The sequence below is a fragment of the Amphiprion ocellaris genome, chromosome 6, assembly GCF_022539595.1.
Source record: "Amphiprion ocellaris isolate individual 3 ecotype Okinawa chromosome 6, ASM2253959v1, whole genome shotgun sequence".
Taxonomy (NCBI): Eukaryota; Metazoa; Chordata; class Actinopteri; family Pomacentridae; genus Amphiprion; species Amphiprion ocellaris.
Window position 1 is genome coordinate 12,619,368 of NC_072771.1, and position 21,031 is coordinate 12,640,398.

General features: G+C 39.1%; 1 protein-coding gene across 2 annotated transcripts in view; it reads left to right on the forward strand.

Moving 5' to 3' along the window:
- si:dkey-91m11.5 (BCR activator of RhoGEF and GTPase) overlaps positions 1–19,809 on the forward strand; it is a 38,179-nt gene extending 18,370 nt beyond the window's left edge. Inside the window, exons 2-23 of one of the 2 annotated variants that reach the window (XM_023268103.3) lie at positions 344–525; positions 2,717–2,821; positions 4,239–4,424; positions 5,545–5,652; positions 5,861–5,921; positions 6,027–6,079; positions 6,174–6,314; positions 8,803–8,924; positions 9,595–9,760; positions 9,937–10,056; positions 10,637–10,712; positions 10,810–10,914; positions 11,012–11,086; positions 11,567–11,664; positions 11,881–12,012; positions 15,297–15,356; positions 16,259–16,368; positions 16,764–16,903; positions 17,099–17,233; positions 17,308–17,413; positions 18,093–18,252; positions 18,343–19,809. In XM_023268103.3, coding sequence (XP_023123871.2) covers positions 344–525; positions 2,717–2,821; positions 4,239–4,424; positions 5,545–5,652; positions 5,861–5,921; positions 6,027–6,079; positions 6,174–6,314; positions 8,803–8,924; positions 9,595–9,760; positions 9,937–10,056; positions 10,637–10,712; positions 10,810–10,914; positions 11,012–11,086; positions 11,567–11,664; positions 11,881–12,012; positions 15,297–15,356; positions 16,259–16,368; positions 16,764–16,903; positions 17,099–17,233; positions 17,308–17,413; positions 18,093–18,252; positions 18,343–18,432 — 2,531 coding nt within the window. In that variant the 3' untranslated portion in view covers positions 18,433–19,809. Of the gene's footprint in view, positions 1–343; positions 526–2,716; positions 2,822–4,238; positions 4,425–5,544; positions 5,653–5,860; positions 5,922–6,026; positions 6,080–6,173; positions 6,315–8,802; positions 8,925–9,594; positions 9,761–9,936; positions 10,057–10,636; positions 10,713–10,809; positions 10,915–11,011; positions 11,087–11,566; positions 11,665–11,880; positions 12,013–12,057; positions 14,621–15,296; positions 15,357–16,258; positions 16,369–16,763; positions 16,904–17,098; positions 17,234–17,307; positions 17,414–18,092; positions 18,253–18,342 lie in introns of those variants that run through there. The other variant, XM_035947195.2, reaches the window with a different exon arrangement.
- The last annotated feature ends 1,222 nt before the right edge of the window (positions 19,810–21,031 follow it).

Here is a 21,031-nt window from a genome sequence, read left to right on the forward strand (position 1 = left end):
ATTATAATCTTCTCAGGAATATGTTCTACTTTGTTATTTAATCATCTGTCATTTATTTGACAGGAGCTTCTGTTAATGTGTATGTCTTGTAGCTTTATTTGAACGTCATATATTATCCCTGATGGCACAAAAGAGAACGGTGAGAAGACATCTCAGTAACCTTCCTATCATCAAGTGGCATTATTAGCATCACCCATTTTATTTCCAATTGACACAGTATTAGAATACAGCCAAAAAAAGAGACGTTTCATTTTGCAGTGTTTCACATGTTAACTACATGACCAGATAACAGTTTAATGGCATACCATGTGACTATTGTCCTTTGTTTGCCTTTTTCTCACAGAGGCTTCCTGCAATGAAAACCCTCCGTCATACGGCTACGACCTGGAGCATTCAGAGGAGCATCAGCCTCGCCACGACCCTCTATCCTTCACCGGATCTCCTTCCTCCTCACCACAGCTCCGCTCCAAGAGCCGGAGCAGCCGAGACACCCAGTCCTCCGGTTCTCTGGAGTCCACACTGTCGGTAAAGTTACTATGTGAACTCCAACCAACATGTCTGATACAATAACTCCGTCTGTCAGCTCACAGGGCAGCAACTGCTTTCTCCTTTCTGTTGCCGCATTGTCCTTCACTGTCCTCTCTCCATGCATCACTCTACACTAGTAGTAGCTGTGGTTTCTTGTTCTCTGCTTAAAAGTTGCTGTTAAAGTGGCAGCATTACTTACTTCTACTGCCTGTTAAATGTAACATCACCAAGTTAATCCAGTTTTTCCTCAGAGCAGTTTGCTTGTTGTTGTATTCCAATGTAGTGTCACTGCATGTGCAGAAGAACATGCTGCACGCTTGAGAAATATTTGTGTTTTTCTTAGTTTGTCTTAGTTTGCCTCCCCTTGATGTTTTTGTGCTACTAAAGAAATCGATTGAATTGAAATCTAACACAAGGCTGGTATTGTAATACGTTGTCTAGAGGGGACCACACTACTCAGTGGTCTGAAATGTTCAGTAATTGCAGTAATCTTTTTAAATGACCACATGGTAATACTAGTGTTTCTCAAAAAATATTGAGCAGTTTTAAGGGCACATGACTAGATGCTTCCTGGGTGAATAATTATTTCAGCCAAGTACATAAGTCTTCAGAGGGAGATCAAGTGATATAAAAATCCTTATTAAGTGATTTGGTGTCACACTTCCACAAAGTTGTAAAAGTTGCAAGAATCTTTAAAAGAAAACAGCAGAAGCAGAGATATCCAGACTTTTAGAAAACAGCAAGGTTCAAGCTTCCAAAAACACTTTGTCCTACATTTCCCATAATGCCTCTTGCATTTGACATCAGAGACTGCCTGCTTGATAAATGCCCACAACTTTCAGACTCCCCATCCAACAGTTTGTAACAGAGGCTTTCTGGTAACCAGTAACACATGAAAGTTTTGTTGATAATTAATAGTGATTGACATTAATAATTTAATGATCTTTTTCTGTTCATTTTAAGCCTTTTTTAGTTTTAGATCAGCGCTAGGACCGCCACCTTTTTTTGCTTTTTGTGACAAATCGCCTCCAAGTTTTTAGGTTCTCCTTCTTTCAAAATGTACCCACTGTGGTTCTGTATTGTTTGGCTTAACAACTAAACCCATGATGTAAATATAAAAAGATGCTTTTTGAAATAGCTGAATATTAGAAGTACCTCGAGGTAAACAATGGCAGAAGAGAGGGAGTACCAACAATGGAAAATGACCTAGAAAATGGTGATTAAAACATGGCATTTCAGTAACGTTCATTCAGCTGTTTTTATGCAGGTGAACGGAAAAGATTCTAACTATTGTGCAAAATATTCCCAGTCTGCTCATATAATTGCAGTTATGTAATAATTGTGAGAGGTCTAGTAATAAATTTGTAGCCTCCAACGCAACAACTGTAGAAAGCTCCTGCAGAGCCATGGAGGACTTCATCCAACTGTTTCATAGGCTGTGTAGGACTCTCCATGACGGGTAAACTGTACTACATGTGGAAAAAGTGCCCTTCAGCAAACAGCCAGCCAGGTTGAGGCATCCACAGGCCAACAATAAAATACAGCGTGCCATATTGCTCCCAGATGGGAGTGCTTTCAGTATGAAGCAGGGCGCTGCAGAAAAAAGATCATACATACTCAGCAAACATAGGGTGGGTAAACAGATGTTACAAAGAGACGTAGCTCCCCTCCCCCTCTACTTTGTTTCTGTCCTATCTGTGGTATTCTTATCCTGCAATGTGTACACTTGGTGATCTTCAAAGTCTAAGTTATGTTGGAGGGTGGGGGGCAGGGGCTCACTCAGCTTCTTTTTTGTCTACAAAATATAATGGCAGAGCTGGATGCAGCTCAACGCTTCAGTGAGCTTCTTAGTGACATGATGGCTCCCACTACGATGACTGATGTCTTTGACCTGTTTGGAATAACAACTCCTGGACCAGAAACACATTTGTCTTCCTTAAGATGCCAGGAGTTTCTGCTGCAGGCCTCTTGGAATGCAAAACTCCTACAGTGTTTAATCATATCTAGTCTTCCCTAATCCCACAACAACAATATCTGCAGCCAGGGGTTTGCAGATGTGTGTGGGTGGGTTAATAAAGATCAAAACCATTTACGGTTTGCATAGCATGTCATCGTGAGTCTTTTGTGCAGGAGAATTCCATCTCTTACTGTCTGCCAACTGTCTCCTGTCTTCCCATGTTTGTGTCAGGTGGAGCTGGACCAGGAGAAGGGTCTGGAGATGAGGAAGTGGGTTCTGTCAGGAATCCTGGCCAGCGAGGAGACCTACCTCAGCCACCTGGAGGCCCTGCTCATAGTATGTTCACCTTACAACATACACAGTTTCCTGAGGTGGCTGCAATCCTTAAAAAGATGGAATTGAAATTTGTTCCTATAGCTTATTGTGGAAAGAAATGCTTCTTTTTTCCAGAAGTGTATAGCACTTTTAAAAGAAAAAACGGGGCTTCAGACTAACCCTTTCACTGGTAGCACCGGTGCAACCAACTTTCTCATTTGGTCGCACCTTCCACCTTGTCATGTGCAGTGCTCAGACAGGTGTGTGACCAAACATTATTTTGAAGAGTTAAACTAGGGCGGTATAATGTCATATTTGTCCCAGATGAAGCCATAATTTTTGTTCTACATGAGGTCTTTTCTATGAGCAGCGCATGTAGGTGTGCGCCGCATGTCAGGAGAAGACCACATTTTTAAGTGTAAATACGACAGTACACTGTTGAAAAAAGGTACTACTTTCCACTACTGTGGTTAACACAGTACCTGTCTGTGCCGGTTAGAGCAACACAAATACAGGTTGATCATCATCATTCATCACAATGTAACCACTTGAAATTGTAACTGGCACACTAAAAAAGGTTGCAGATGTTACCATGTTAGTCACAGTCTGGAGCCCCTTAGAAATAAAACATTCTTCCTTGAACAGATAGAAAAAATTCACTTCCTCAGTCCAAATCGGTCCTAGTAACTCATGATGGTTATTATCAGCTATTTTAATTAGTAAACGCTGATCAGGCAACGTTTCAAAGTTAGCTTGTGTTAGCTAATGCTAGCTAATTTAGTTAGTTGACTTTTGCTAGATCTTTTCCTAGCTTTAAAAATAGTAACACATTCTTCCTCTTTTAGAAAAGCCAACAAACTGAATTCTTAAGCAATGAAAATCACTTACTTTATGGCTATAGCGTTGGTCAGGTAAGACTGAACAGCTCGCTAGTGTTAGCTAATGTTAGCTACTTTAGCTAGTGAAGTTTTGCTAGATATAGCTCTGTTGCTGGCATTTCTGAGTCAGTTGTCTTAGTTTATGATTCTAACTATGTTTAGATCGATTAATTGCCTTTACTTTGCTCAAATTTGCAACAGTGACCTTGTTTTCAGTGCAGTTTAGCTTGTTTTGGCGCATTATCTAAAACAAGCATAATTTTACCATTACTAGAATCAGCCAGGTGAGACAACTTGTGATCGAGGAAATAAGAGTCTCCCTTTTGTATATCAAAACTTAATTATGATATGATTGGATATGATTATGATTGGAGGTGTGGCTGTTTCTTAAGGAGTAGCAAATTGTCTAAACCGTTCTCCCAAGTCATTTAAGCCATTTTAATTGATCTTCTACTAAGACAATGCCAGTATAAACATTCCTATTTTTTCATCTCACTTTCAAATTTGTGCTTTACATTCAGTTATTGTTTTCCACATACTTATTGTGACTATGTTTACAGCCTATGAAGCCTCTGAGAGCTGCAGCCACAACTTCCCAGCCAATGCTGACTATCCAGCAAATAGAGACCATCTTCTTCAAAGTGCCAGAGCTTCATGAGATCCACAAGGACTTCTATGACGCTCTGCTGCCCCGAGTCCAGGACTGGAGCCACCAGCAGTGTGTGGGCGACCTCTTCCAGAAGCTGGTACGTAGGTGGTGTTTTTGCTTTGTTCACTTCAGTTGGTAGACCAGGGAAACAAAAAATCAGTCATTTCATAACTGCAAGATGAATATGGTGCTTTTCGACAGTATCTCTCACCTGCTGTACTGGAGACTTAATATCAGTTGTGCCAAGATATCACAATTCTGAGATATTACAAATCAGCTACAATACAACAACCCAGGCGTAGGAAGAAAGACAATTGTCACCTTTACTTTGTGCATGGATGTTTTAATTCTAGAAATTAAATTTTATGGAGCTAAAACAACCAAAACTTGTTTTTCCATGTATTACATTGAACTAACTTGCAGCAGAGACAAGGCCAAAAGTAAAACAAGGAAGTAAAGCAAAGTAAACAAGAAACACTGTGCACAGTGGAATACAAAGTATCTGATAGACCGATATGAGTGAAAAGTTATAATTGCTTGATTTGTAACACTTAGAACAAAGATTATCTATCACATAAAAAAGTCAAGTACAGTCCAGCAGTCCTTTAAACTGATTTAAATCCTCATTTGGATAAGAAGACAGAGTATCAAATATCACGAAACCTCAAAGCACCAAAATTTATGTTGGTTTTTGATCAAACAGACCACCATTCATCAAATTAGTAACTTTCAAAAACTAATTATAGCACTCCTTAAATGTCACTCCTTCATCATTAATGATCATTGAAAGAGGGGAGGATTGCAGGGGAGAAAGGTGGGAGTCTTTGGCTATAATCTAATGCTCAGTGGATCTTGCAACGCACATCTGAGTAGACTGCCTGGAGTCATCTCCTGGCCAGATAAAAGCCTCGCTTCACCACATGACAAGCAGTAAAGCAGTACAAAATGCTCAATAGGAGGTTGATGAATAAAAGCTACCTCAGTGTTTGCTGTTGGAAGAAAAAGATTAAAGGCACAAACATACAGGGATTTATATATACACACGTGAGCAAACACTGAGTCACACTCAATTGTATCAGCTCCTTCTTGAATGCTGTTATGCCAACTCATGCCTGAGCACAGCCTACCGTGACCCTTCAGTGTGCCCAGTGGTGCTCACAGACTAGTAAAATCTCTTTTCTGCCGTGGAATGAATCTCCTCTGCTTGTGCCCTGCAGGCCAGCCAGCTTGGAGTGTACCGGGCCTTTGTGGATAACTATAAGGTTGCTGTGGAGACGGCGGACAAGTGCTGCCAGGCAAACGCTCAGTTTGCAGAGATATCTGAGGTATGTAATCACGCTACGCACAGCGGGACTGCAGCAGGAAAGTCTTTGATGTTGTACAGCTGCCCAGGACAAGTGATGACAGAGCAGTTTTCAGCAGTCCTAAAGAGCTGCATGGCTGCAGTGGTGCTGATTGTTTTAATTGCGCTGTGGGGCAGTACTGTGATTTAATGAGAGTATTTTATTCTCTCTGGTGTTATCTCCCTGACAGAATCTCAAGGTCAAAAGCACAAAAGACTGCAAAGACCAGTTGGCTAAAAATTCACTGGAAAGTAAGTACTGAGTCAAATGAATGGCCAGCCTCCACATGAATCAATATTTCTATAAGTAGTTGTGCTGTCATGAGGCCCGTTGAGCTGACTCTTCCTCCTCCACAGCTCTTCTCTACAAGCCTGTGGATAGAGTGACCCGCAGCACACTTGTTCTGCATGTAAGTCAATCTGCCTTAGGATAATCTGGATCTTCTTTGCATGAAGACAGTTTTTCTTTTTAGACTGAGTTTGCCATATTTTTTTCTGTTCTAGGATTTACTGAAGCACACACCATCCAGTCACCCTGACTATCCGCTGTTACAGGACGCCCTGCGCATCTCCCAGAACTTTCTTTCCAGTATTAATGAAGAGATCACCCCACGCAGACAGTCAATGACAGTTAAGAAGGGAGAGGTTAGTGTGGAAAGCTCGGTCACTTCATCATCTCAGGGTTGTGTAAAACCAGGTTGGTAAAATCACTTTTGTCAAATAAATGTACACAGGTACACTGAGTAATACAAGTGAAATATAGGATCAACTTTCCCTCCATATTGTCAGAAGGTGCATCTTAAGTTGACTAGCTCTTATAAGTGACACAGAAACTTTATTGACACTGAATTTGCTGGTTATCACCAAAATAATTCCACCCGTCCTGTTTGAATGAAAATATCCTAGTTTGTAGAGAAGGACAAATTAGATACAGCTTGTTCCCTTTGTGGAGCACTTGTTCTCTTTGCCAGAGACAAATTCAGTTGTTTGAATAGTGTGTTGCCACAGAGGCCTGGCACCGCCATACTGACTCCCAGAGCCGCCCCTGCTTTTAAATGGTTTTATATTTGTCCTGTATATGCTACCCATGCTGCAACCTATTTTGGCGCTCTGCTAACTCTCGTGTGGAATTATTTTCTGACACAGACAAGATTCTGGAGAACTGAGTGCTTTCATAATGACTTAAAACAAAACTTAGCAAGACAAGAGCCATGCTAGAGGCTTTGTGAGGCTGCACTTTGGCGCAGTGGTGCTTTGAACTAAATGTTATCATGCTCAGTAACAGTACCCACATGCTGATGTTAAGCAGGTACTATGTTTACCAAGTTCGCTGTCTTAGTGTAGCGTCTTATGACCAAAGATGTTGCCAGTAATCCTGAGTGCAAGATGAATGTACCAAATTTCATGGCAATCCATCAAATAGTCACTTGTAGTATGGCTAAAACTTAGGACTGACAGAATACTTGATTATGGATTTACTGACTGTACTGTACAGGGTTTTATAGCACTCCCACTTATTTGATTTTCTCACTGAAACAGCTGCATGAAGTAATCCCTTAACTGTTGACAGTAAAAAGCTTAAAGTACAAGGTGTCTGGAAGCTGCAGTAAAACTGGATTGTGACTCATGTTGTTGCTGACTCATCTCAGCCTGTCTGCTGTAGTCGGGAAGGAAGCGGAGTGTAAAGGAAGCTCGTGACAAAGCAGCGCAAACACTGGAGGCAAGGGGTCTCCGTGTTGTAAACCAGGAAAACCCGTCGATTACCTCGGCGCTCACTCCCATCCTTCCCTGCCGCAGTGTCAACTCTGCTTCCCAGAAATGACCTGCAGCACGCCTTATCAGCTTCACTGTCTAACCAGCGCTCTGCACTGGGTGTGTACTGGCTTACCCGTGTTTCCTGACCCCTCACTCCCTCCACACACCAAACATCTCAGGACTCTGATTCAGATGACCTGATGGAGAACTTCCTCTGTTTTTTCTGGGAATTGGTCCTACCCACCAGGGTAGGATATTAAATCAAAGAAAGTTCTTGGGAACATTCTTCTGTATATTGTCTAGGAAGTCTGAAATCCCACAAAAAGATTGACAGATAACAAACCAGGACATGACAATCAGTTTAAAATATGGGTTTGTTGTTGTAGGTGATCAGCTTGACTAAATTTGCATCCATTGTTGATGTTTTGCAAAGTAGCGGCCTGTAATTACTCTGCCCATGAGTTTGTTTAGCTCTACCTCGTGTACATGTCTCATTATAGTGCAGAAAAAAACAGCCACATATAGCGTTAGAAGGGTGTGATCTCTGTGCAGGGACATTTCTTGTTTTTCCATTGGATTATTGACTATTTGTGGTGGTGTTTGTGTCACAAAACAATAAGCGGATGTAATCCTGCCACCTCTTTATGAAAGCAGGACAGTGCTGATGGTGTTTCAGCCCTTCACCAGTACGCTGTAACCAGCCTGCACTGAGCTGGAGTGTGCAGAAAACGGCAAAGGAAAATCATGCTGTAGTGCTTTCCTTGTTTTTGTCAAAGTGTGGTTGGTGTGGGATGGCAGAGTCTCACATGGGCAGTGTCGCTGTAAACAGCCTTAGCCCAGAGGTCAGAGGGCAGAGCAAGAATTTAAATGCATGCTGCTACAGGAAAGACTAATGTCATTACATCCGCCTCTAACCTCAGGCTAGATGGTTTGGCAACGAGTAGAGGAAGCTCTGATATTAGAATCCATTCCCAAATGAAAACCACAAACAGGCCATCAGAGGTTTAAATTGGCTGCATACACTCACTGCCCTGTTTTGGTTGCATTGCAGATGATTTATTGTTCTGTTTATTTTGTTTACTTCAAGGCCAGAAAGCATTCATCTGAGAGCAGTAGTAACACCACAGGGTGTGAAGTAGTTACAAACATGTAGCTATATCAGCACTAACTTATAGTGAACCTCATAAAACCATTTTAAACACAGCATCAGTATGAAACTTAAATTACATACTATACATTTAAAGGTTCTATGCTGCCGTCACTGTCACCCATAATTAAAACTAATGATACACTAAGATTAGTGAAGGTGTATTTGAGAGAAATGAGATATGACACACTTTGTGTATATTGAGGTGATTTCTTGTTTCCCTCTGTGCAGAACCGTCAGCTGCTGAGAGATCGCTTCATGGTGGAGCTGGTCGAAGGGTCCAGGAAACTTCGTCACGTCTTCCTCTTCACCGACCTGCTGCTCTGCACCAAGCTGAAGAAACAAGCTGCAGGGTGAGTCTGGGTCAGCGTCCAGCCTGAGGTTAGAGATGCAGGCTTGTGACCCGGAAGATTCACTGCTACAATGAAAGTTACTCCTCCTAGATACCTGTTAGCTCAAATTCTGATTTGCTAAAAATAGAGCTCTTCATTGTGTCCACTAGTTGTTGCATAAAGGTTTCATGAGCCAGGTCATTTATTGGTCCTGATTAGCAGCATTTGTAAGATCTACTGTATCATTATTTTTTAACCAATTTCTCATGAAATACATTCAATAAGAAATGTCTTACCTAGGTTTGATACAGAGACCTCACTCAGTTGGTTGTCACCACTCTATGGTCTTGAACAATGTCCTGTCACACCACTGTCTGATTGGTTACACATCACAAGTAATAGATGGTCAACTCTGAAGGATATTTTTTGTTGTATTATACAGAATTTTCTATTTTGAAATGCATATCAGTCCCAGATAGTGGTTATCAGACTCCTTGGTTGCTAATATTCGGTATCGGAATTGGCCACAAAAAAGAAAAGAAAAAAATGGTTGGCCAATGGTGCTGTTGGTTTCATACCGCTCACAAAGAATTGTAACAAAAAGGCAGGACAACATGATGGTGTTGAAGAAAATTGTGGAGTTCAAAAATGTATGTCTTTATACACGCATTGTACTTTGTTGTTCCCACAGAAAAGGGCAACAGTATGACTGTAAGTGGTACATCCCACTGGCTGACCTGACCTTCCAGACCATCGAGGACTGTGAGTCCACCCCCATCCCTCTGGTCCAGGATGAGGAAATCGATGCAATGAAGATCAAAATCTCCCAGATCAAGAACGATATCCAAAGAGAAAAGGTGAGAATATACATACACATGAAGAAATTCTGTGTTTGACTTATTAGTGATTTGAATAAATTGTCTCAAGATAACAAAAAATAAAAAGAGGAGCTTAAATTTTAGCATGTGAACAGAGCAAAGTCTCTCAACAGCGTGTCATGTATTACATTAACCCAGTTACTATTTGTCTGCAGAGAACCACCAAAGGAACCAAGGTGATTGAGCGGCTGAGGAAGAAATTATCAGAGCAAGAGTCTCTGCTGCTTCTCATGTCCCCCAACATGGCGTTCAGAGTAGCCAACAGAAATGGCAAAGTGAGTCAGGGGTCCTGAAGAAGGACCTAAATGACTGGTATTTCAACATGTTTAAATACCAGAGTCTATACCTGAATAATCTTTCATGTCAAATATTGTTTAAAAATACACTACCGTTCAAAAGTTTGGGGTCACATAGAAATGTCCTTCTTTTTGAAAGAAAAATGTTTTTTTTGATGAAGATAACATTGAATTAATTGGAAATACAGTCTAGACATTGTTAATGTGGTAAATGACTATTCTAGCTTTAAACAGCTGATTTTTAATAGAATATCTACATAGCGTTACAGAGGAACATTTCCAGCAACCATCACTCCTGTGTTCTAATGCTACATTGTGTTAGCTAATGGTGTTGAAAGGCTAATTGATAATTAGAAAACCGTTGTTCAAATATGTTAGCACATGAAGTGTGAGTTCTCATGAAAAACATGAAATTGTCTGGGTGACCCCAAACTTTTGAATGATAGTGTATGTTGTGCCATCAATAATAGCTTCTTAATTTGCTTTTTGCTGCCCTCTGCTGCTGACATTTTGAAATTACAGCATGTGACCATTAAAAATTCTCTTGATTGTCTCTCAGGGTTTCACCTTCCTGATCTCTTCTGATTATGAGCGTGCAGAGTGGAGGGAGATAATTCGAGAGCAGCAGAAGAAGTGTGAGTTTTTGAGGATTTTTTCATATCATTATGAGCTATGATTGTCATATTATCATAACAATAGTAAAGATATTTTCCCCTCCACTGTGACTTGCAGGCTTTAAAAGCTTCTCTCTGACCTCTCTGGAGCTGCAGATGCTCACTAACTCATGTGTGAAGCTCCAGACTGTTCATTCTATTCCAATGACCATGAATAAGGAAGGTAAGACTCATTTCACATAGCATTTTTTAGGATTTACTTTGCTCTACTTTACCCTTGGATTGTATTTAGTCTTTAATATAAGATTTTTTCTTCCCAGATGATGAATCTTCTGGTTTATATGGTTTCCTGAATGTCATTGTCCACTCTGCGTCAGGGCTCAAGCAGAGCTTAAGTAAGCAACTGTTTCTTCTCTTTTTGACTAGAAATCATCTCCCTGTTAATTCTAGAGGTTGTACGTGGTTGTCGCATCATCTGCTCTGTCAATCCCCACCCTCTCTCTCTGTTTTTATCTTTCTTTCTGTGGCTGTCAGCTGGAAGGGCAGCTGTAGGCGAACAAGTGGGATTAGTCAGGGACACTGTGTACAAGCTGCCTCAAATATGTCTTTGGCTCCTCAAATCACTGCCTTCTTACACAACTTTGTTCTATTAAAAAAAGGTTGTCAGAAATGAACAATGGCGTTGTAATTTATTAATTTAGTGACACAGTAATATTAGAGTTGTAACAGTGAAAGAGAAAGAGAGAGTTCTGGTTGTCTAGAGGCTACATACAGTGCAGTCTGAGCATGTCTCAGCCAGATGATTAAAGCAGATGCTTGTGTTTAAGTTTTATTTTGACTTAACAGTTGAAAATGCCTCTGCTTACACCCACTAGATCTGTACTGCTCCCTGGAGGTGGATTCCTTTGGCTACTTTGTCAACAAAGCCAAAACACGTGTCTATAGAGACTCTACAGAGCCCAACTGGAACGAGGTGAGAATACAAATCAGAGTTTAAAAAGAGAAGAAGAAGTAAGATCCTTCCCTTTATGTTAGCCATTTATAAGAAAGGCAATGAAAGATTGTTTTCACCCAGATATTACTGCAGAAAATGAAATCAGAACACTATTGAAAAAGGCTGCGGATGATCAGGAGCACGGTTTACCGGATAACATAACTTAATGATCCTTTGCTCTGTTTGCTATGCAAGGAGTTTGAGATAGAACTGGAGGGCTCTCAGACTCTGAGGCTGCTCTGCTATGAGAAGTGCTGCAACAAGATCAAGCAGAGCAAAGAGGAAGGAGAGTTCACAGACAAGATCATGGCCAAAGGACAAATAAAGGTAGGAAAGACCTCAGTCACAGGTGAAGGTTTTTGCATTTTTGTGAAACACTTGTAGGAGCAGACGGTTACGTTTTCAAGATACTGACTGCTTTTGTTTTACTCGTGAGGAAATTTTTGTGTTCAAATGAATGCCACTGTTTTGGAGTTTTGACAATGATTTAACTGTGAACTTTTTACACAAATACACAGCATAAGCATTCTGGTAAGTTAGATTTAAAATTTGGTAATAAAAATTAATTCTTGTAAAGATACTTGGATTTTTTACAGTCGAAAATAAACTTTTCAATAGTTCCTGGTGGAAGAAGTTTGTAATGTTAACACTTTTCTGAACTATGTCAACTTAGTTTAGCTTTTTAAACATGATTCCTTTAGTATGAATAAGAAGACTGTAAAATCTAATGAAAAAAAAGTTACTACTGTGCATTTTCCATTTATTTTAGTGCTGATAGTAGCGCACTTTGTTGCTGTTATAAATCATTAAATTAAGAAAGGATTTTGTTTTCAGTTTTACAAGGGCATTGAGGAAAAGAGGATCTTATAAATGTATCTGCCATCTTTGACCACTAAAATAAATGTACGAATTTTGAAATGAAAATCAGTGATAGCTACATCTATAAAGTTCTAATCATCAATTTAAGTAGTTTTTTTTATTGGTAGAATTATGAATCATAAGCATAAGAAAACAGATAAAAGTAGGCACTGCTGTGCATCTTTTAGGACCGCAAAAGTGTGGAGAATTGTGAGAAAGAAAAAAGAGAGAAATACTGTTTATTTTAGGTTTTTATTGATGTCATCGATTGCAGTCTACTCTTACACATGATCCTTAGTGGTAAAACAGAAAAATAGAAATATGTGGCAAAAATAGCATTGTGTCAAAATTTTAGAGAAACCAAGTAATATCAACAGCTGATATGGCATCAAAACATAAACTGGAATAAAAAAATCTGTGTTTTAAGACTCATTATGACCCCAGGTCTTTACAGTTCCACTGTCATTTCCAAACCTATGTGAAATGAACATTCTTTCTCTACTCTTTTGACTCTAGTCCTCCACTGTGGTGTTTTAGTTTTGGCTAATCCTGTCCTTTAGGGGCCCTTTACTGTTGAAAACAAAGTGAGCCATAAGGTTGCCATTGGGACACTTCAGCATGACCCCTGACAGGGTGTTGTGACAGAGGGTGGATTTAAGTTTGGTTTAACCAAATGTAGCTGTTGGCTCTGCTCCAGAGTATGACAGAGGGAGAGATACACAGGGTGCTCTTTGATCAGCTAGTGAAGGGATTTCACTGTCGGACAGGTGGGTCAAAACTCACCCGAGCCATAGAAGCCTTAAGGTGCTGGCAGCCTGGAGACAGAGCAACAGTCAGGTATTTAAAGTACTGTCATGACCTGTGGTGTTAGAGTGGCCTTTAGCCTGATGTTTACATCAGTGGCACTGGGACTGAGTGAGTGAACTCCAGGGTTAAAAAAAAAAGTGTCACCAAATAAGTGTTAAATTTAAGTGAGCATGTGTGAGCAATAAAAAAACATTACATAATATTCTTTAAAAATAATTATAGGTAGTAAATAAATATATTATAAAACAAATACAAATACAGAGCAATACATTTTATAATTCTATAAAAAAGAAATGCAAAATGTGAAATATCTCAACATTTTTCAAGGCAACATATTTTAGTAAAAAGGTATTAACGTGGGTAAATCCTATATTGATATATTTTAGAAAATGCTATGAAAAAGTCATCCTGTACCATGTAACAAATTTTTAAAAGTTATTAACATTTCATTTATGATGGTTAGAAGATGCAGGAACTTTAGACATGCTCTGTGAGAATCAAATGATGACTTTTAATAAGAGCCTTTGGCAAAGCTAGCAGTTCATATCATAGAGCTCTCATGCATCTGAACACTAAGTAATGATTAGATATGGTGAAGACAGGACACGTGTTGACTCTGATGTTAAAGGTCACTAGTACTAATCAGTAATTGGCCTGAGGAGATCCTGTTTAGGCTACCTGGATGTGATATTTAAGGCCACTCTGCTCACACTGGCAGGCGTGAGCACATGGGTAATGAGGGTAGGAGGGGATTCTCAGGAGTTAATCCCCCAAATCCATCTGCGAAGTAGAACAACACAGCAAGTCAGTGAGCGTGGTCGGCAGGCTGCGTGGCTTTGTTCCTTTTCTGACTCCCTGTGGAATGAAAGGATTTGGACTCTAACAATGCCGACATGTGAAGATGAAACAGAAAGTTTTGTAATGACTCGGTGAAGATGACAAAGATTCTTCATGGCCATGTGACCAGCGGGTCGTTATCCAGGGAAGAAGGTCCTACTGCTACAGTTCATGGAGTGGTTTAGAGAATAGTGATATCTGTGGAGCAGTGCTACTTTCTTTGTTTGTTCGCTGTCAATCAGTGGAAGGAACATTTCGCGGTTGAGAAACGCTGATGCCAGAAAAGATGAGTGAGTGTAATCCTACTGAGGAGGACAGTGTAGATCAGGCCAACAGCAGAGTGGAAGAAGAAGGAGACATGGCTCTGAGGAAAACCCCGAGTACAGGGACTCGTCTGTGGGACAGAGTCCGCAGCACTCTGCTCAGACCAAAGGTACGGATCTGGGATGTGAGATCCGTCTGAGATGGAAATAGTGTGTTGTTCTAAAGGACGCCTTGGAACCTACATTGAGCACAAACTATCTCATGGAAATATTCAAAACTCTATTTTAGTCCTTCACTGTGTATTATTATTGGACTTCATCTCTTTTAAGACTTAAAAACAAGTGCATGTGTTTTTTATCTTGATGGCAAAAAGTATTATATAAGAAAACTGATTTTCACTGAACAAAGGATTATCTGAATGAGATTTGATGGTTTCTTGGCTGAGAGAACATCTGCCATGTTGGATGCACTCGGTGCTTAGTGGCGAGGACATGATGTTATGTTACTCATGCCTGATCACTGTAAACAAAGGCTGGCACTTTGTTATTAGTCAGATGACTAAAATAGATTAGTGGCACAAGTTGACACTACCTGAGCATATGGAGTTTATGTGCGTGAAGTAATTAAAACGGTAATTTTTCTGTTTCTAAATATTTATTTCCCTCACTGCAGTTCACAAAATGACTAAACTATTGACTTTCAGCATTTTGATTGAAGCATGGTGCTCATTTCATTTTAAATCTGATGTGGTCAAAATATTTGGTGAATCTGAAATAATTCAAAATGATGTAGTATTAATAGTAAATTAAATTTCCTTAATCATAAACTTGCCCTTTTTTTCAAAGCTGGATCCACAGACGCTGCAGAATAAAGACTGGCAGAGGACAGTCATCACCATGAACGGCGTAAGTCTTCTCACTGACCCAGAGAGAGGAGGCAGGATTAACAATGACACTTAAGATGACTTCTGATTGACCACTTCAAATGCAGAGACAAGGAAATTTACTGGAAAGTTAAATGGTGATATTTTCCATCTGAATCGCCACTTTTGCGCCACCTACAGTTAAAAAGTATTCGATATCATATCAAAAGCCTTAAGACTGCTTAAAACCTACATTAATGTTTGCGAAACCTTTATTTTATTACTTTATTTGTCAAAACAGAAAACAAGGCAGCATGATTTCTAAGGATGCACAATGATATCAGCATCATTATCAGTATCGGCCGATATAGCCCAAAATAGTTTTTTCTCTGTGGATAAATCAAATACATTTACAAGTTATCATTATTATGATCTCTCCTCTTCTTTTGTCTTTCCTCTTACCCTTTGAAATGGAAGCTTCAGCTTTGTAAATGAAAGGGATTCTAGTAACACAAGTTGTAAATGACAACTATCAATAGTGGGTTGATAAGATGGATTAACAGTGGATTTTAAAAGATAGTTACATGCATTAAATTGAGATAATTGGTTACCACTTTATTTCTTCCTTTTGCAAATGGAAATATGTCAACAATAAAATATGTCCTTGTAAAAATCCATTCAGTGCAATTTAATACACTCAGGAGTTGCCATGACAGCTTTCATTGGCCTGGTACATTAGCTTTTGGTTGCTACTGTTAGCTAACATTAGCTAATTTTGATTCCTGTATAATTTATCTCACCAACCGAGTGTGACGCTTCATCACATTATGCTTCAGCAGTTACTGTTATCTTGTTGTTGTCACAGCAAGATTTACGTAGTCGAACTTTAAAGGTTTGCTACCAGATGTTAATCTAAAATAAGTGGTTTTCTTTTACCCGTTTCAGATTGAGGTGAAGCTTTCCATGAAGTTCACTGGCAGAGAATTCAGTTTAAAGCGAATGCCTTCCCGGAAACAGTCCGGCGTGTTTGGAGTGAAAATCAACGTAGTTACAAAGTGAGTTGTTCATATGTGTATAGTGTGTCAATCTGATATTAGTATTTTGGATGTTATATGCATTGTCAGGTCATCAACATATATAAAGGATTTCTTTTAATTTTTTTAAAACTGAAGCCTCTAAATGGATTTCAGCCATCATTCACTTTGTTATTTACGCCTGTGCTTTTTTCCAGAGACATGTCAAGATATGAATAATTACAAACTGTGTAATTAAATGAATACTAGATACTGTGAAGTTAACACAATATTGGCACCTAATTAGCATTTTAAACTATTTATGAAGTGGTTGCATTTTAGGATAACTGGTCTACTGACAGCAAACAGTAGTGTGCATGGGAAATGTGGTGTTATTTCTTCACTGGACTTCACTGTGCCACAAATGTGACCACCAGGCGAGAACGCTCCAAAGTCCCGCTCATTGTGCGCCAGTGTGTGGAGGAGATTGAGCGACGAGGGATGGAGGAAGTGGGAATCTACAGAGTGTCTGGTGTCGCGACTGACATCCAGGCACTGAAAGCTGCCTTTGATTCAAGTTAGTTTACTTTTCTTTCCAGAAATGTTTTGTCAAATCTGGGAAACAATGACATTTAGGATAAAAAGAATATCCTCCTATGCAGAAAAATCGTAGCGCAGCCCTGTAGAGCTGCTTCTGCTCAGAAGTGTTTTAATCTCACTGTGCAGCTTGTATTATTTGATGTTCGTGACTGTTGTTTCATCGGCCCTGCAGACAACAAGGATGTGTCTGTCATGATGAGGGAGATGGATGTAAACGCCATTGCTGGAACACTGAAGCTGTATTTCCGTGAGCTGCCGGAGCCTCTTTTCACCGATGAGTTGTACCCCAACTTTGCTGGAGGCATCGGTCAGTCATCACGTCTTCATTTTTTAATCTTTTCATCGGTCAGGAGGGCATAAATGTATGTTTTTCCTCTGCAGCTCTGTCGGACAGTGTGGCCAAGGAGAGCTGCATGGTCAACCTGCTGCTGTCTCTACCAGAGCCCAACCTGGTCACTTTTCTCTTCGTGCTCGATCACTTAAAAAGGTAAACAATTTTCACTAGTATATATTTTTGAGCTGTTTTGTATTTGTGCATTAGTTCTACAGCATATGTTTCACACCTTAGGCACATTTTATTAAGATATACTGTTTAAGATGGACCTGTAGGCTCAGCATTATTGTTTATAACACTAGGTATAAAGCATAAGTGCCAATATTTATGATTAATCGAAACAGTACTATTTTGGAAAAAAAAAACACAGATATATGCATTGAAGAAAGACCATGCAACTTTAAAGAAAGAAATACATTTTCCCTCTTATGTATGAAGCGTTTCTTTCCTGGACAGACTCCCATTTGTTCACTTGACACACTCAGTGGTTTTAGTGCTGAAGTCTTACTTGAGCTGTTGGAGAGGATAATGGTGACTGATTTTTGCTAATGTTATCACACTTAAGATATTTTTTGATTCAGTTCACTTATTTAATTACTCTTGTAATCTTGTGCCACTGCTGCTATGCAACGATTTATCCTTTACACAAATCATTTCAGTCATACCTGTAGTGGTGCTTGTTCAGCAAAATTACAAAGACCTTAAAATTTGTAAGCTGACAGTCATCTAAAGATTCAAGCTGAGTCAAAACTTTCAGTGACATTTGGTAAAGATGTTTGTCCTGGGATTTTGTATCTGTAAGTTGAATATTATTTTTTGCTTGTTCTTACAGAGTGGCTGAAAATGAGGGCATCAACAAGATGTCTTTGCACAATCTGGCCACAGTGTTTGGTCCCACTTTACTTCGGCCCTCTGAAAAAGACAGCAAAATCTCAAGCAGCTCTCAGCCAATCTCCATGAACGACAGCTGGTCTCTGGAGGTCATGGCTCAGGTAAAACCTGTGTCAGGATAGTGATAAGTGAGACCTTTACATGACATTTGGGCATGTATGTGTGTCTCATCACCTCTTGTGTCTTCATAGGTCCAAGTCCTTCTCTACTTCCTTCAGCTGGACAGCATCCCAACACCTGACAGTAAACGTCAAAGCCTTCTCTTCTCAACTGAAGTATAACAGGAACATCATGGGTTTGTCCACAAATGTCCTGCTCTGAGGAAGAACGTAGGCTGCTTCGTGAGATGGATGCTGCTGGGCAGGCAGACTCGCTGCTTTACTCTGAGGAGTCTTCATTTAGCCACCAGGGGGAGCCATCTCCCCCAAAAAACTGGAAACAGCCACCATGACCAAAGCCATTTCTTTTAGAGATGTGATGAGCATGTGTGTTCTGTTTGCTTTAAAGCTTACCTGCTGTGTCTTTGTGATGTATGGACAAAATATATCATTCCTTTTTTAAATTTAATTTAAACTTCAAGAAGCAATATTATCTGTACTTCCCCTGCCCTGTTCTGTCACTGTGCACATTAGCCTGATAAGAAGGGGATCTCTGCTGTTGCTGGATTTTGTGAGGTTTATTTCTGTTGGTTGAAGATGAATGAATGGATGGATGAATGACTGGATGAATGGACATTATTTTTAATGTATTTTTCCCTAGAAATGTTTGACTTGGTTTAAAGCTCACCTGTGCCAATGTTTCCCTGCTGATGACCAATAGAACATTTCATTTATCCTAATGTTTACACTCTCTGAATTTTGTACAGAATTTAAAAGTATGAGACTGAAAACTGTAGCTAACAGACACCAACATGCAGGCATGTTGACCTAACCGTTCAGGGTATTTTTTTGTTTGTTTGTTTTTTTTGTGTGTTACCCAGTTTGTGTAGTGATCTTATTCAGTTTGCAGGCTCTTCTGGTGGTTAAGGTTGAGACAACTTTCATGTAGATCTGAGTGCTTTCTGGAGATGGTACAGAGAAGTGAGAAAAAAAATCATTCCAGAAAAAGGCACAGCCTAGTTCTTTCACTTATGGAATGTATACTGTTTATTGTGTAATTTGAATTTCACAGTTGTCTTTTTGTCCATATTTCACGTGTCCACATGATTCTTTTTTTAGATTCTGTTTGAGTTGATGTATTCAGCTGGAGTTAATATATGTATTGCTTTCTGCATTCCTTCTCTGTAAGTCTTTTACCTTTCTATAACAAAACCACACTGCTGTAGAAATGAGAGCACCTGGAGATTATCTAAAATACCAAATATTTCCCTGTAGGACCCTCGAACACATTGATTCACTCATATCCAAATATGCTGAGTTCTTCACTGGTTTATCATCCACACACCTAGTATTACTTTTAATGCTCTGTGAAAATACACTGTGTGCTTGCATTCATATTTTTTTCTTGAAATCACTACAAGTATTCAAGCACTTGTTAGTAGAAACTGTAACCCTGAAGGCTTTTGATTCGTGTAAAATAAGCAATAACTCTTAGTGATTCTTAGGATGACCAGTGTGTCATGTATGTATGATTTATGTAAATAAAAACTTGGTAACCTTTGTTGTGTCCTTCTTCAGTGTAAAGTCTCATTAGGGTGAGTAATGCTTGAGTCCTATTTTATCAATGAAATGTACTGAGCTCATATCAAAACCACATCTAGGATGCAAAGTTGTTTTTTTTGTTAGTTTTTAACACAGTTCTATGGCCCTCTGCAGCCACCACTAATAATAATAGAGCTGCAACAATTAATTAGTCGTCATCTATTAAATTAACTGCCAAATATTTTTGATAAGTAATTATTTTGTTGAATTTTTTAAAAAAAAATCTAAATTCTTTGTTTCTAGCTTTTGATATATGAAAATTTTCTGGTCTAGCTGCTCTTCTGTCACAGTAAACCAAATCTCTTTGGGTTGTGCACAAAACAGGACATTTGAAGATGTCATCTTGGGCTTTGAGACACACTGGCATTTTTTTCCCAAACAACTAATCAAGAAAATCAAGAAAATCCACAGATTAACTCACAATAAGAATAATTGTTACCTACAGCCCTACATAATAATACGTTTATTTATTAGGAACTTTTCAAGCTTTAAAAAAGTGCTTTCTAGGTTAAATGATTTAGAGAATAAAAATTACAAATCAGAGGCAATGTTCAAAGAAAATTCTGAAAAAAATGAGTCACTTTTATGTATTCAGCACATTTAAAACAACCCCTGTTGTGTCAAAGTGCTGTCCTGTAGAAAGAGACTGGCGTTAACCTAATAAATTTTTTTTTTTACTACGTGTGCAGAATATTCAGTTTGTGTATACTATGTAATTACTGAGATTTCTAAAATTCTGTTTCCTATTTGACTAAAATGAAGCTTTCTAATACTGTCAGCCTTGTTTTTCTTTTATTCTAAAATGAACCAAAGTAATGAATATTTTGTACACAGTGAAACATTACAATATACATAATTAGAATAAAATTTAAAAGTAAAAAAAAAATACAAAGTGCAAATGCAGGTCTAAAGTGTCAGTTATGCCAACACCCAACTCTAAAAATGAATAAATACATAAAACTATGTTTTTTAAATCCTTTCTCAACCCTTTCAGAGTTTTCAGAGGTTCCTCCAGTAACCTCTTTCATGAATTAAGCTGTAAAAATTCTGAGAGTAAAAAGCACGCTCCAAACATTTGTTTCCCAACAAATTTAGTTGATCTATACAAAGTATCACTGATTTATGAAATAGTGTGATAAGTAAGGTAAGATACATTTCAAATCATGTGAGAGATTTGTGT